The 14,254-nt window shown below is 33.9% G+C and overlaps 2 protein-coding genes across 4 annotated transcripts; both read left to right on the top strand.

Annotated features, from left to right (window-relative positions):
- The first annotated feature begins 418 nt into the window (after positions 1–418).
- Positions 419–3,642, top strand: LOC136227685 (probable cinnamyl alcohol dehydrogenase 1). The gene is made up of 3 exons (XM_066016413.1): positions 419–597; positions 2,955–3,068; positions 3,147–3,642. The coding sequence occupies exons 1-3, from the start codon at positions 506–508 to the stop codon at positions 3,286–3,288; spliced, it is 348 nt and encodes a 115-aa protein (XP_065872485.1). The 5' UTR covers positions 419–505; the 3' UTR covers positions 3,289–3,642.
- Positions 3,643–6,102: 2,460 nt separating this feature from the next.
- Positions 6,103–10,346, top strand: LOC136225645 (putative disease resistance protein RGA3). 3 transcript variants are annotated; one of them, XM_066013740.1, is made up of 2 exons: positions 6,103–6,596; positions 7,995–10,346. In XM_066013740.1, exons 1-2 carry the CDS (start codon positions 6,281–6,283, stop codon positions 10,142–10,144), a joined length of 2,466 nt encoding a protein of 821 aa, XP_065869812.1. In that variant the 5' UTR covers positions 6,103–6,280; the 3' UTR covers positions 10,145–10,346. The 3 variants fall into 3 exon arrangements, with proteins under 3 accessions (XP_065869812.1, XP_065869813.1, XP_065869814.1); XM_066013741.1 differs by having other exon boundaries at positions 6,445–6,574; positions 6,810–10,346; XM_066013742.1 differs by having other exon boundaries at positions 6,461–6,596; positions 6,810–10,346.
- The last annotated feature ends 3,908 nt before the right edge of the window (positions 10,347–14,254 follow it).

The following is a 14,254-nucleotide window of genomic DNA, read 5'->3' as shown; positions in this document are numbered from 1 at the left end:
CCAAATAACTGAGTGTGGAGCCTCCAAATTCTGATTGAAGGCCTCAAAAGCAGATTTACAAGAATAAGCACCGTTATTTGTCAAAGACCAATAGTGAATATCCCCATCTTCCTCCTTGCTACTAATTTTAACTCCCCTAATTTTCAGGAGCATTTCCAGATCGAGGTAAGAGTCGAACCTCAACCAAAACCAATCACGCTCTGAATCCACCACATCAGAAATACTCCAATTACAAATCTCAAGAGGCGGCGGGGAGTTACAAACCTCTAATAAAGGCTTTTTACCAATCCAGATATCATTCCAAAAGCTAATTGATCTACCATTGCCCACCGACCAACCAATCCCAGAGCAAAACTCTGAAAACACAACACTAAGACCTTTCCATAAAAAGGAACAATTAATAACTCTCTCCTTGAGGGGTGGGTCTTCTCCGCGGCCGTGCGATTACCCACCCTTTCTTCTCGCCGCTGGAGAACAACGAAGCATCCGTGTGAACTTTGATAGGATGCGATTGCGATTAAGTCGATCATCAACTGATAGTCATGAACCCATACAAAATCATTCGGAATTTTGGTGCATCCCGGCAGCTACTTTTGGGTAAGTAATTCTTTGTACTTTTGCTTTATTGGATTTATGATTTAATCAGAATTATGTGAACATTACATTGCATCAGAAAGTAATTTGGATATGTCAAATTGGAAATTAAAGAAGAGAACCTAGGTTAGGTTATTATTTAGCATCAGAAATCTTTAAAATCCCCCCCCACCCAAATTAAGTTTAATAAAATGCATCAGAAGGCTAAACTAACAAGTAGGTGGATTTAAACAATCATTTCAGTCATTCCATCTCTGTGCTAGTTGTTAGAAAGTAATTTTGGGCTCATAATATAATTTTAAGGTGAAAAAAAGAGATTATATGACCCTTTAAATTTTCACGAGAGTGAATTTATAGATGAACATTTTTGAATTAGATGTCCATCTATGTCTGCTACTTAAGTTGTATAAATGTAGGACTAGTTGTAGATTTTGAAAATTAGAGCAACCTATGTTAATAAATTCATTGAAAATAATGGCCTAAACCATACGTATCCCTCATTTTTGGTCAACTTACAGGACACCTATTTGCTCCTTCAACTATTTAAAAGTGGTATTAGTAACCCTCTCTTTTCATCATAACAGAAACAATAAAAAGGGTTATGCACTACTAAAACAAGCTGTAAATGAGGTTCGATAGACAACACTTAAGTTCTCTTCTAAAAATTACATATAGCTTTAACTCCTTCTAAATTGTTTACATATATGCAAGCTAACACTCATGCAGGCTAACACTCCTACTAATCTAGGAACTTCATTTTGTTTCCGTTATAATGAAAAGAGGGCAAGCCTTGGCGCATCGGTAAACGTTATTGTCGTGTGACCAAGAGGTCACGGGTTCGAGGCTTAGGAGCAGTCTCTTGCCAAATTAATTGGCTGGAGAAGGCTTGCCCCCTGTACACCCTTGTGGTGGGACCCCTCCCCGGACCCTCGCTCAACGGGGACGCGTAGTGCGACCAGGCCACCCTTTTTTATAATGAAAAGAGGGGTTACTAATATCACTTTTAAATAGTTGAGGGAGAAAATAGGTCGTCCCGTAAATTCAGGGGCAAAATGACTAAAATTGACAAGTTCAGGGGCTGCATATGGTTTAGGCCGAAAATAATTGATATACTTCTTTTGTTCACTATTTTCATTAGTTTATGAATGAGAATTTTGATTATAGCTGTGTACAATCTCTTAAAATTTTCCATATATTGACAAGTTCAGGGGCTGCATATGGTTTAGGCCGAAAATAATTGATATACTTCTTTTGTTCACTATTTCCATTAGTTTATGAATGAGAATTTTGATCATAGCTGTGTACAATCTTTTAAAATTTTCCATATATGGACCATTGGCTATTTGATAATTCAATGAATTGATGACAATGTGGTTGTCAGATTAACTATTTTCATGCTATGACAAATGTATATTTTGAATTTTACATCAAACCTCAATTGTCGTATAAATATTTACATCGAACCTCAATTTTCGAACATTTTTTTGGAGTATTAGCGGTGGAAAATGGCATTACTTGTTTACGAAAGTGATGCAGAGTTAATTAGGCCTTGTTCAGTTACAGAAAATAAGTGCCATTTCTGGCAACATTTTGTACGAAATTGGAAAATGCAGCTAAGTGTTTAGTTGCAAAAGTTTTAAAGAACATCATATATATGCAGGTATCCATTGTTAGTACTTGCAAATGTCTGTCCTCTTTCCTTGCCATTGCCCTTCACTTGATTAAAATCGAATGGATAGCTAAATTATGTTTGAATTCTCATATTCTTGACATATTGTTCCATTTTCTCACCGTTGTGATTGTCCTTCAGAGGTCTGGAAGGTCTGTTTGGGTTGGGACAGATTGGTTGACAGATTATCTCCTTTTGTGGTATTTGTTTACTTCTTGATCTCTTATTATTTATGATTGTTGTTGGTGGGTTATAAACCTTTGTAAGATTTTGTTGGGTTATAAATCTCGTGTTGTTGATTTTGGTTTAGGGTTGTGCTGTGTTTGATTGGTTGTGAGATAGATCCTTGTGGTGTTGTTATTGGTATCCCGCGTGTTTGATTGTGGCTATTGGTAATCCGTATTTTGGGTCCTTCAAGGACAACATTGATTATGCATGCAACATTCTTGTTTAATATATCTTTCAGCAATAGTATCATCTTCATTGGAGGAAATTAATGACAATGCTTTAATTTTGAATATTAATTCAACAGTCATTTACAATAAATGAGTTCAGAGGGTGAAGAAGGAAACTGTCTCGGATGGGCAGCTAGAGATCCATCTGGAATTTTATCACCTTATACATCTTCCTTCGCACTCCCTAAGATGTTTTTAGAATGCTAAAACAATGTCTTTTTCTGAATGTTACTTAGGTCTGTTGGTGGAGATGATGTTTCACTGAAAATTACACATTGTGGAATATGCTATGCTGATGTTATTTGGAGTAGGAATATGCACGAAAATTCAAAGTATCCCATGGTGCCAGGGTGCGTAACATACTTCTATGATTTCACAAAATTCTCATCTCCTTGAATTAAGGAATTCGTGATTTGTTGCATTTGCAGGCATGAAATTGTTGGACTCGTACAAGAAGTTGGTTCAAATGTTAGCCACTTCAAGGTCGGTGACCATGTTGGAGTAGGCACTTATGTTAGCTCATGTGGAGATTGTGAGTATTGTAATGATAGGGAGAATATAATTGCATAAAAGTGCCAGTTCTGACCTTTAATGCTAGATTTCTGTACTGCTCAAAAAATTTACCCAAATATAGAGTTGGTTCCTATAGAGTATGCAAATAAAGCTCTTGAAAGGGTAACAAAAAAGGATGTGAAGTTCCGGTTCGTGATAGAGATTGAGAAGTCATTGAAGTGAAATTTTGGAAGCAGAGACTGCTCGAAATAAAGTTTAAGAGTTCAAGAGTTCTTGGTAGATTTAGTTTATGCCCCTCTATTCACATGTCACACAGAATTAAAGCTTAATGTACCAATTATGAGATTGTCCAGGTTTCTTAAAAGTTTGATTATTCTGTTTTTATATTTCCTAAGGGTCCGTTTGGTATGTCGTAGTGTAATGTAATGTAATCAATGTTGTAATGTAATCAAAGTTGTAATGTAATGGAATGGAATGGAATGGAATAGTGATTCTATTACCATGTTTGGTTGACAATTATGATGGAAGGTAATAACCATTACAATACTTATATTTTTCTAATTAAATGCAATTATAAAATTTTATTTACATAATTAAAATCAACGAAAAACATGAAAAATGTGAAAAATCGAATCGAAACCAAATACAAAATTAGATTAACCGAAATCAATAAATTAGTATATAGTTTTTCGCTTTTTCATATTTTTTTACATTTTTCTCGTTTCTTTTAACTTCCATTTTCATCGTTTTTCATCGTTTTTCTACTTTCTCATTTTTCCGGTTTTTCATTTTTCGCATTTTTTCGGTTTTTCGTTTTTATTTTTATTTTTCTCGTTTTCAATTTTCATGTTTTTCTACTTTTTGGGTTTTTGACAAGATTGAGAGGTGAGATTTGAGAAATGAGAGGTTGGATGCAATGTAATGAGAATTCAAGTCATTTTTCTATGTAATGGGAATTACAAGATTTCTTAACAAAATTTAACCTAAGGTTTTCTCATTCCATTGCAATGAAATTATAATATGCAATGTAATGAGCATTCAATGTAATGGTTATTCCATTACGAATGTTATTACATCTTACCAAACATCTTACCAAACGGCACTTAAAGGTTTCTAGAAGTTGGGTAGACCTTTGGATTCTAGTGAAAATTGTTAGCCACATGTAGACCAGTTAGTCTGTAACTGTTTTTGCCCATATGCTATATAAAGAAGGCATCCACAATTGTTGGGCATCATTTTGAATATTAATGTTTCCTAGGTGTGACCTGTCACATTTTGATGGACCTAATATTGAAACTTGGGTGAGAAATATTCTAACTTTTCAAAGTTGCACCTGAGAAAAAAAATCTAGCAGGGCTCTATTTTCAATGCAAGACAAACAAGTGGTACAAAAACTGGATTTATATGAAAGGGAAGCTAGTTGGGGAGAATTTTTTTGGAGGAAATTAGCAAAAGGTTCCAAGAAACTGAAACTAATGATTGTCAGCTATTAATATGAAATGGACCTTTAACTATCAGCTTGAGTTTTTAGTTCAATCGGTTCTATGATATGGTATCAGAGCCAGTGTGACCAAGTGGTCCTGGGTTCGATTCCTGGCAACCCCATTTGTTGAGTTATTTGCAGGACATGGTAATATGGGCCTGTTCAGCATCCAGTTTCAGGACATGGTAATATAGTCAAGAAATGATAGTTTATTAAAGTATCGTTTAATAAAAAAATTAAAACTAAAGTATGCTTCCATATTTAAAAATTAGGAATTGCACTCAAATTTATCGAATTTATCAATGTTAGGGATAAAATTGCACCATTTTAGATGTTAGGGGTAAAATTACCCATGACCCAAAACGTTAGGGATATTTTTACACTTTAACTCTTAATTAGAATAAAAAGTTAAGAGTTTGTATTCATATAAAAATTTGTATTTGATTTCATAGGCTTTAAATTATATGTAAATTTGTGTTTGTATGTAATTTGTATTTTTAATTTAAATTAGACTCATTTTTATTTAATTTTATAGGCTTTTATCGAGCCAAAATTTTATCAAGCCGAGCATTTATTTGATATTCAATTTAGTTTTATCTTTAATAATATATTTATTTATTTATTATTGATATTATTAAATTTATTAGAACCATCATTATTATTATTATAAGTTTATTAATGTCCAATATTATCAATTAAATTATTTTAAAGTCTAATATCATTATTATTGTTTAGTTCGGTTCAGTTCGGTAGTATTCAGTTAAGTTCAGTAGTATTTAGTTAAATTCAGTTCAGTTCAGTTCAGTATTCAGTTCAGTTTAGTTCAATTCAGTTCAGTTCAGTTCAGTTTTTTTCAGCAATAAAAAACAGAACCTAATTAGCTTTCTGAACTTATAAAGTATCTCGTTAATTTTTTGTACTTGTTTAAAGTAACATAATTAACCCATTAAGTACATGTGGCAGAATAAGATTAAATTTGGACAATTGAAATATATATCACTAGTAAGTTCAAAGTGGAATAGTAAGCAAATTAAAGTGGTCAATATATCATTTTAAATAAATTTTAAAGTCTAATAGATTATTTTAAGCAAATTGTTAGGCCTAATAAAATATTTTGTAAATTCAGACTTTTTGAGACAAGTTTAGAGACCTATGATGTATTAAGCTTTTTATTATTTTAATTAGACAAAAATCGTCTTGAGATCTCTGATCTTTCTTTTTTTTTAATTCATAAAGTTCGTAATCATTTATTTGGACATATTAAGTATTCCATTTCATTTATATTTATTTGAAATAATATATTTACATCAGAGATATTTAATGAAAGAAAAAATCATAATGCTTTTTGCCTCTTAATTATACATGCTCTTTAGTTTAGAAAAATTTAATTGGCGGTGGAAAAGTTACAAAAGCAGAAAAAAAGGAAAAGCAGTTAGCATTGGATTCTTCCAAAAAAGAAAAGCAGTTAGCATTGCATACTTACATGCTCTTTAGTTTTCTGGATCATCTTCTAGCCTCTCATCTCTGAAATCTGCTTTTGTAGCTCTTCTTCCACTATCAGTATTAATGGCTGGGAGAGGCTATGTGTACGTGGGGAAACTACTATCCAACCTGATCAATTTAATTCCGGTGGACTTTGAAGATTTGAAAAGATTTTGGGGATTTGAAGACCAACTCAACCAGCTTCGACAATTACTAGTTGCGATTGCTGATCTAGTGGAAGGTGCAGAGCAGAAACAAAAGACTGTGGTGTATGCCAGACGGTGGCTGATAAATCTGAAAGAAGCAGCTTATGAAGCTGACAACTTGCTTTCTGAGTTGGCTTATGAAACTACTAGACTTCAGATTCGAAATCAGGAGGTATCCATCTATAATCTCATAGGTAGGTCGTTAATTCAATTTTAATCCCACTGAATATGAAACTTATATCTACTAATTTATAGTTTCTGAACTGAGAATGAGTAAATTTGTTAGAAGATCCAAAATTAGTTTAATCAAATTAAATCTCAATGATTTTGTTATCACAAATTGAAATGTATTGTTATTATCATCCCAAGAAGACTTATCTCTGAACTAAACATATTTTTCTAACCAGGTTCATAGTTTCTCTTCAATTTCAAGAGCCATCAACAATGTACGAAAGGCTGAATTTCGTAGCCAAATGGTGCCTAAGCTTAATAAAGTGAACCAGTCACTACAAAATATTCAGAGGATATGTCTATCCCTTCAACTTAGTTCAATCCCACACAATTTGGAGGATAGTTTGTCTCATAATAGGTTGCCAACAGACTCAGTCTTTGACAACTCAGTTGTAGGAAGGAAAGCTGATGTAGCAAAAATTGTCAACCTGCTGACTAGCTCTTACAATCAACAACTTACTGTTGTTTCCATTGTAGGTATGGGTGGTATAGGAAAGACGACTTTAGCTAAACTTGTGTGTCAAAAAGTCATGGCTTTAACCAGAAAACCTTTTGATGTTACAATATGGCTGTGTTCTGATAACTTCAGTGAACACAAAATTTTGAGAGAAATATTGCAATCTTTGAATGCATCGATGCGGGGCTTAACCAACAAAGATGCAATTCTTAGCCAACTTAAGAAAGAGTTGGTCAGTAAAAAATTTCTTCTGGTTTTAGATGATATATGGAACGAGGATCATAGGCAGTGGGATCTTCTAAAAACATTGTTGTCAAGAATTTGTACAAACAATGGAAATGCTATTCTTGTCACAACTCGATTGCTGAATGTGGCATCCATTATGGGGACGTCATCTCAACATAGACATCGGCTTAATTCCTTGTCTAATGACGAGTGTTGGTTCATTTTGAAGGAAAGGGCATTTGGAAAGGTAACAAAACCAGTCCCATCAATTTTAGAGGTTATAGGAAGGGATATTGCGAAAAATTGCACTGGAATCCCATTGATTGCAAAAGTTTTAGGAGGGATAATGGGATTTAATAGGGATGAAGAAACTTGGTTGAAAATTAGAGATGCTACTGTTTTGAAAGGATGGGATGTTTTTCCATGCTATGTTTGAACAAATTCTTCATCACTTGCCCTCATATTTAAAGCCATGCTATGCGTTCTGTTCAATTTTTCCAAAAGACATGTGACATAGGCAACAAATGCTTCAATCTCTTACTTGCAATTTCCATGTTCCAAGATGAAGAAAGGGATGATTATGACGATATCATACTATGCAAGATGCATGATCTTGTCCACAATCTTGCATTGTCTGTGTCCAGATCTGAAACAACTTCCATCTATCATTTATATGCAGATGATCGATTTGTACCATATTTGATGGATACTCAAAGGGATGAGGCCAAGAAGTTGCCCAATATTCCCAATCCGAAGATATGGAAGCTGGAAAGGTTGCGGAGTCTGCACTTAAATGTTTCTGATATGGAAGTATTGTCATCATCAATCGGGAAAATGAAACATTTGAGATATCTTGGTGTCTCCATTTCTAAAACCAAAGAGCTGCCTGAGTCAGTCGCCAAGCTATACAATCTTCAAACTTTGAATCTCTCAAATTCTAGCATCACAGAATTGCCTGAATTCATCACCAAGCTCTTCAATCTTCAAACTTTGAATCTCTCAAATTCTAGCTTCACAGAATTGCCTGAATCCATCACCAAGCTCTTCAATCTTCAAACTTTGAATCTCTCAAATTCTAGCATCAAAGAGTTGCCTGAATCCATCAGCAATCTCCACAGTCTTCAAACTTTGAATGTCTCAAGTTCAAACATCAAAGAATTGCCTGAATCCATCAACAAGCTCCACAATCTTCAAACTTTGGATGTCTCAAATTCTAACATAAAAGAGTTGCCTGAATCCATCTCTGAGCTCTGCAATCTTCAGACTTTGAAATTCCTAGAATGCAAGGAACTTACCAAGCTTCCTAAAAACAAGATTAACAATCTGTTCAGTTTAAAGCATATTTCTTTTTCTTATGAGCACCAGATACCACTTGGTTTGGGGAAGCTAACTGGTTTGCAAACATTGTTATTCTTTGCTGTGGGTCGTGACTGGGGAGGTAGCATTGAAGAACTTCAATACTTAAACAAACTAAGAGGGAACTTGAAAATCACTAGGCTTGAGGAGTTGGGTGATAAGGAAGAAGTGGAGCGAGCAAATTTGCAACAGAAAGCAAGAATACAAGGACTTTGTTTTGAATGGACCTATGGATCAAATGATAGAAGGTCAAGGGACGAGGAACTGCTGGAAGGCCTTCAACCTCATCCAAACATCGAAAGAATAAAGATCAAGTATTACATGGGAGAAAAATGGCCATCATGGATGTTGAGGATGAAGAGTCCAGGTGATGGTGATTCTTTTATAGTAATTAATAATTTGGTGGATCTTTGCTTAGAACGGTGCTGCAACTGTGTACAACTCCCTCGACTTGGAGATCTTCCCCATCTTAAATTTCTTAAGATGAATCACATGGGAAAAGTGAAGCACATCGATAATGAGTTCTATGGAATTGACAGTGAAGGCAGTAGCAATGGGTGCTTGAGGTTGTTTCCAGCATTGAAATCATTGTCTATGAGTTGGATGGATAATTTGACTGAATGGAGCTCTCCATCGGATGGTAATAGGGTGGTTGTGTTTCCTTGTCTCGAACATTTGTCCATTCAGTCTTGTTCTAAATTGACAGGTTTTCCGATGAGTGATTTGTCTGAACTTGTGAAGCTAGAAATCAGAGATTGTGTGGAACTGAGGCTCTTAACGGATAAGAAGCAGTCCTTTCCCTTTCTTACAAGTCTATTAATTGTTGGATGTTCCAAATTAACTTACTTTCGAAATTGTCTTTTATCTGACTTGTGTTTCATGGAATTGAGTGTAAGAAGATGTGAATGGCTGACGTTTATTCCAGAAGATTTAGGGAAGATAAGCTGTTTAACCTCCTTAGAGCTATATTGTTGTAAAAGATTGAGATATTGCCGGGAGGAGATATTATGCAAACTCACTCGGTTGCAGAATTTAAGTATTGGTGCCTTCTCAGAGGAGTTGGATGGTTTCCGCTATTTAGATGGAATAAAAAACCTTCCATTCCTCGAGAAGTTAGAAATATGGGGATCTGATTTTTTCGGTCGTAAAATGAGTTGTCTACCAAGTCAACTTCAACACCTCACAGTCCTGAAATCATTGAAGATAATGGGATTCACAACAATGGAAACATTCCCAGAATGGTTGACAAATCTTCAGTCTCTTCAGTCCCTTTCTCTGGATTACTGTAGGCTTCTTGGGTCTTCATCAACAGCTACAGTCATACAACGCCTCTGCAATTTAACACATCTCAACATTAGCTGCTGCCCCATTCTTGAGGAAAGTAAATCTGAATGGTTACAGTCTTTGGACACCACAACAATCAAAGTTGAGTTTTCACATGTCTCGAACGTCAGAGTCCGTTTGGGATATTAGATTGATGAATTTGATTCTGTTTGGCAGTTCTTGTTTAAGGCTTTGAAATGTAATTATAGGAATACATTTTTGTTGTTGATAGTTTGATAAAGGAAAATTTTTGTATGATAAAACATTCTTCTTGGTTCTTATTCATTATAGAAACATGTGATTAAATGTCCTGAAAACATATATGTGAATCAGATATTATTATGGTTCTTTCACTTGTTTGCAGTGAACTATCAAATATGAACAATTGTTTGCCATACTTTTCTCCACACAAACAGTCTGATATGTTTTTCTTCTAAGCATTGGCCATACTTTTAGTTCATCATTCTTCAATCAATTTTGCATATTGTCTAGTAGGTTGCTACACACTGTTGTGAATTGAATTGAAGTTAGGAGCTAAAGGAAGAAATTTAGATGAGATTGCATTATTTGTATACTTTAAGCACTAATATAGAATTATTTGAATCCTTTACATTATTGGTTCTTTCAATTTTTTGCAGTGAAGTGTAAAATATGATTAGTTGTGTGTGAATATTCTTGCACTTGAATGTAAAACTCTTATTTGAATTACCAGAAAAATCAGTACAAGTTTTCTATGCAGTAGCTCTAGTAAAGTAACAATTCTATGTGAGGCAGAAGTTGTAGAAACCAGCAGAGTTTTCCTGAGCCAAAAGATGCCAAGGTAATTGTGTGCAGCCGATTTTGTTGGAGCTTGTCCTTAATCATGTATTGCTTGAGATGCCAAGGTAATTGTTAGAACCGAAATTGTGGAACACAGTACCAAATAAAATAATCGATATAGTCACGGATTAAGTCGCTTTCTTTAAGATGTTCGTGGAAGTCAGAAAGTACAAGCAGTGTATAATTCCGGTCGCCTCAAGGATAAAACAGCCCACTCGTAATATATATTACTTTAAGTAAGTTCAAAGCCGAATAGACCAATGTAAGTAAGTTAAGGAGGTCAATATATAACTTTATACAAATTTCAAGGTCTAATACACCATTTTAAGCAAATCCGCAGGCCTAATGAAATATTTGTAAAGTCAGAAAATCAATCAATTTTTTTAAGACAAGTTTAGAGACCTAAATGTATTAAGCTTTTTATTATTTTAAGGCTTAATGCTTCTCCAACCCATTTAACTTATTCAAATTGGTCATTTTACCCCTCCAACTCATCGAATGTCCTATTAACCCCCTTAACTCCATAAAAATGGTATTCCTCACCTCCTTAACTTGTTCAAATTTGTCATTTTACCCATTCTCAACTCATCGAATATCCTATTTACCCTCTTAATTCCATAAAAGTGGTATTTCTCACCACTTATGATCCTATTTACCCTCTTAACTTCATAAAAATGGTATTTCTTATCCCTTTATAGTAGTTAAAAAAGTCGAAAAGAGAAAGAACGAATAAAAAATACAAATAACAAGAACATTAATATAAACAAGTTAAATACATTATATGTAGGGATAATCCACTTTGTTTCCATCTCAACTTTGGATAAGAATATCCTTATTTCAATTCACTTTCTATCTCAGACTCTCAACGTCTTCTTTACATCCTAAACCGACGAAAGTGGCATTATCGCCAAGTCTTGAAAGAGAAAATATGGTGGTTTATAGAGAGAGAAAGAAGAGATTATGTTTGTAGAGAGAGAAAATACGATGGTTTATAGAGAGAGAAAGAAGAGATTATGTTTGTAGAGATCTCAGAGAGAGGAAACATACGCCATTTTTTAATCATAATAGAGAAGCATCTGCGACAACTGTTGTCGCATCTGAGATGTGAGACAAGAGTTGTCACATTTGTGACGAAATTTATCGCAGAAAAAAACAAGACCAGTGAGAAAAACCGGCTTATAAGCTAAAAACATACCGTTTCTACTGGAAAGCTTTATTTGTTTTGTGCTTCCTTTCCAAAATTTATAATACTTCAATAATCTCAAAAATTGCTAACGATTGGTATCAGAAACCGAAGAAGATAAACCGAAGCAGAAGTTGAAACGAAGAAGAAGAAGAAGCGAGAGCGGGAGCAGAAGCAGAAGCAGAATGGAACTAGGGGTATATTTATCCAAAAAGGATGAAAGTGTCTAATTTGGTGAGATGGAAGCAAAGTGAGTCAAATATTTTAATAGACCTCTTCAATTAGTCTAGATTTGTAATTTTCCCATAATTTGATTGATCGTGTAAAAGTTACAAAAGTAGAAAAAGGAAAGTAATGAGTTAGCAGTTAGCATTGGATTAACCCACGTGTGTTTAAGGTTGAAAATTAGTATATTGTAAAATATCGCTAATAATATTTAGGAGAAAGTATACAAATAAACTCTGTGATTTGAGTCATTTTTAAACATAAACTATGTGGTTTGAAAGTTGGCAAACATGTATCTTAAAGTTGATTCTTTTAACAAACACAGTCTAAATCGACTAATAGTGTTAAAAAAAGTCAAAAGTTAAAGGGAAATAAGTTAATTTTATCTTTATATTTATTTATTTTATAAATTAACTCACTTATTATCTAATTATTACAAAGAAAACTCCAAAATAAGAAATAAAAATCAAATATACCAATGTTTTTGTCTCTCGTTAGCCTCTTCATTTTTCCGTTAATTAATTAAATTAAAATTATATATAATTATAAAAGTGAAGCTTTGTGAATAATACCAATTCAAATATTTTTCTAATTCATTCCAATCTTACCCTCCTCTATTTTCTGCTCCTCATTTTTCAAATTTGCCATCAACAATGATTTCTCTTAGCTTTTGTGGCACCCACCTAATTGGGAGCAAAATGGTGTCGTTTTTTTCACGGTAAATTACATAAATGATGTACAATATTTATCCATAATCACACTTTGGTGTACAAACAAAATTTTGTCACACTAAACTATACAATCTTCTAGTGACCTCCCACTAAAGTGTACATCCGGTAAAAATGACCGGTCAACGCAAGTCAACATTGCCACATCAGCATTTTGACCACTTTCAAAGGCAAAAATTCACATTCCTAATATGGAATTACTAAAATACCATCATCCTTTCCAAATTGAAAAAAAATAGAACTCGCTCCATTTCTCTCTCTAACTCTTCTCTCTCTAAAAATAATATTTACATTTGACATGTCTGTTAAAATTCTATAACTTGTCATTATTGGAATATTAATTACAGCTACTACTGTACATCGTTTTTCTTAAAAATTGGGGGAAAATGATTTATTTGTTTCCTATGGCTTTCTCTGCAGTATCCCGTGCGTTAAATCAATCTCAGTCTGCATCGAATAACCCAACATCCTTCATCTCAGAGTAGTAAGCATTATCTAAAAGAAAATCTTCCTCCTACACAAGAAAAATTAAATGTCATGAAGCCATGAGTGAATCATCCAAACCTAGATCTATGCGATTGATTAAAAATAGGGATAAAGGTCCAAATTTACTTTAACATCAGTAAAGTTTTATTCTTATTCACGCATGCACTCTGGAACTGACTTAGGAAAGCTATATTATAGAGAGAGAGGGGTTAGAGAGAGAAAGAAATTTGAAGAGAAATATTAGAGAGAGAAAGAAATTTGAAGTTTCCTACAAAGATTTGATGGTATTAATTTTATGGAGAGAGGTTAGAGAGAGAAAGAAATTCAAAGATAGAGAGGTTAGAGAAAGAAAGAAATTTGAAGAGAGAGAAAGAAATAGAGGGAAGAAGATGAAGATATGGAGAAATATGGGTATAAAAGTAGTTTTATATTAAGTGGTTAAATTTTTTTTACTTTTTGACCGGTCAAAGCTGAGGTGGCGCGTTGACTGAGCATTGACCGGTCATTTTTACCTGTTGTACATTTTAGTGTGAGGTCACTAAAAGGTTGTACAGTTTAGTATGACAAAATTTTAGTTGTACACCAAAGTGTGATTACGAGTAAAGGTTATACACCACGTATGTAATTTACCCGTTTTTTTCATGATCTTTCAAAGGCTTTTTTTTTTTTTGCTTCCTTTCCTTTTCTTATTAACACATTATCCCTCTTACATGCTCTCACATTCCTTTTATATATAAACAGTTGATGGTTTTTTTTATGTTATTTCAAAGTCCAATTTATTCTTTTGTACATTCTATTTGGTCACGAGTTGTCTGAGTT

This window comes from Euphorbia lathyris, chromosome 4 (assembly GCF_963576675.1).
Source record: "Euphorbia lathyris chromosome 4, ddEupLath1.1, whole genome shotgun sequence".
Classification (NCBI taxonomy): Eukaryota; Viridiplantae; Streptophyta; class Magnoliopsida; order Malpighiales; family Euphorbiaceae; genus Euphorbia; species Euphorbia lathyris.
The sequence above is the reverse complement of the archived record's forward strand: the minus strand, read 5'-3'. Positions and strand labels throughout refer to the sequence as shown.

Coding starts and splice junctions, on each gene's coding strand:
- LOC136227685 (XM_066016413.1), top strand. CDS start 506: ATGCGATTGCGATTAAGTCGATCATCAACTGATAGTCATGAACCCATA. Junction 598..2,954: donor ATCCCGGCAGCTACTTTTGG/GTAAGTAATTCT, acceptor AATGTTACTTAG/GTCTGTTGGTGGAGATGATG. Junction 3,069..3,146: donor AAGTATCCCATGGTGCCAGG/GTGCGTAACATA, acceptor TTGCATTTGCAG/GCATGAAATTGTTGGACTCG.
- LOC136225645 (XM_066013740.1), top strand. CDS start 6,281: ATGGCTGGGAGAGGCTATGTGTACGTGGGGAAACTACTATCCAACCTG. Junction 6,597..7,994: donor ATCCATCTATAATCTCATAG/GTAGGTCGTTAA, acceptor ATTTATATGCAG/ATGATCGATTTGTACCATAT.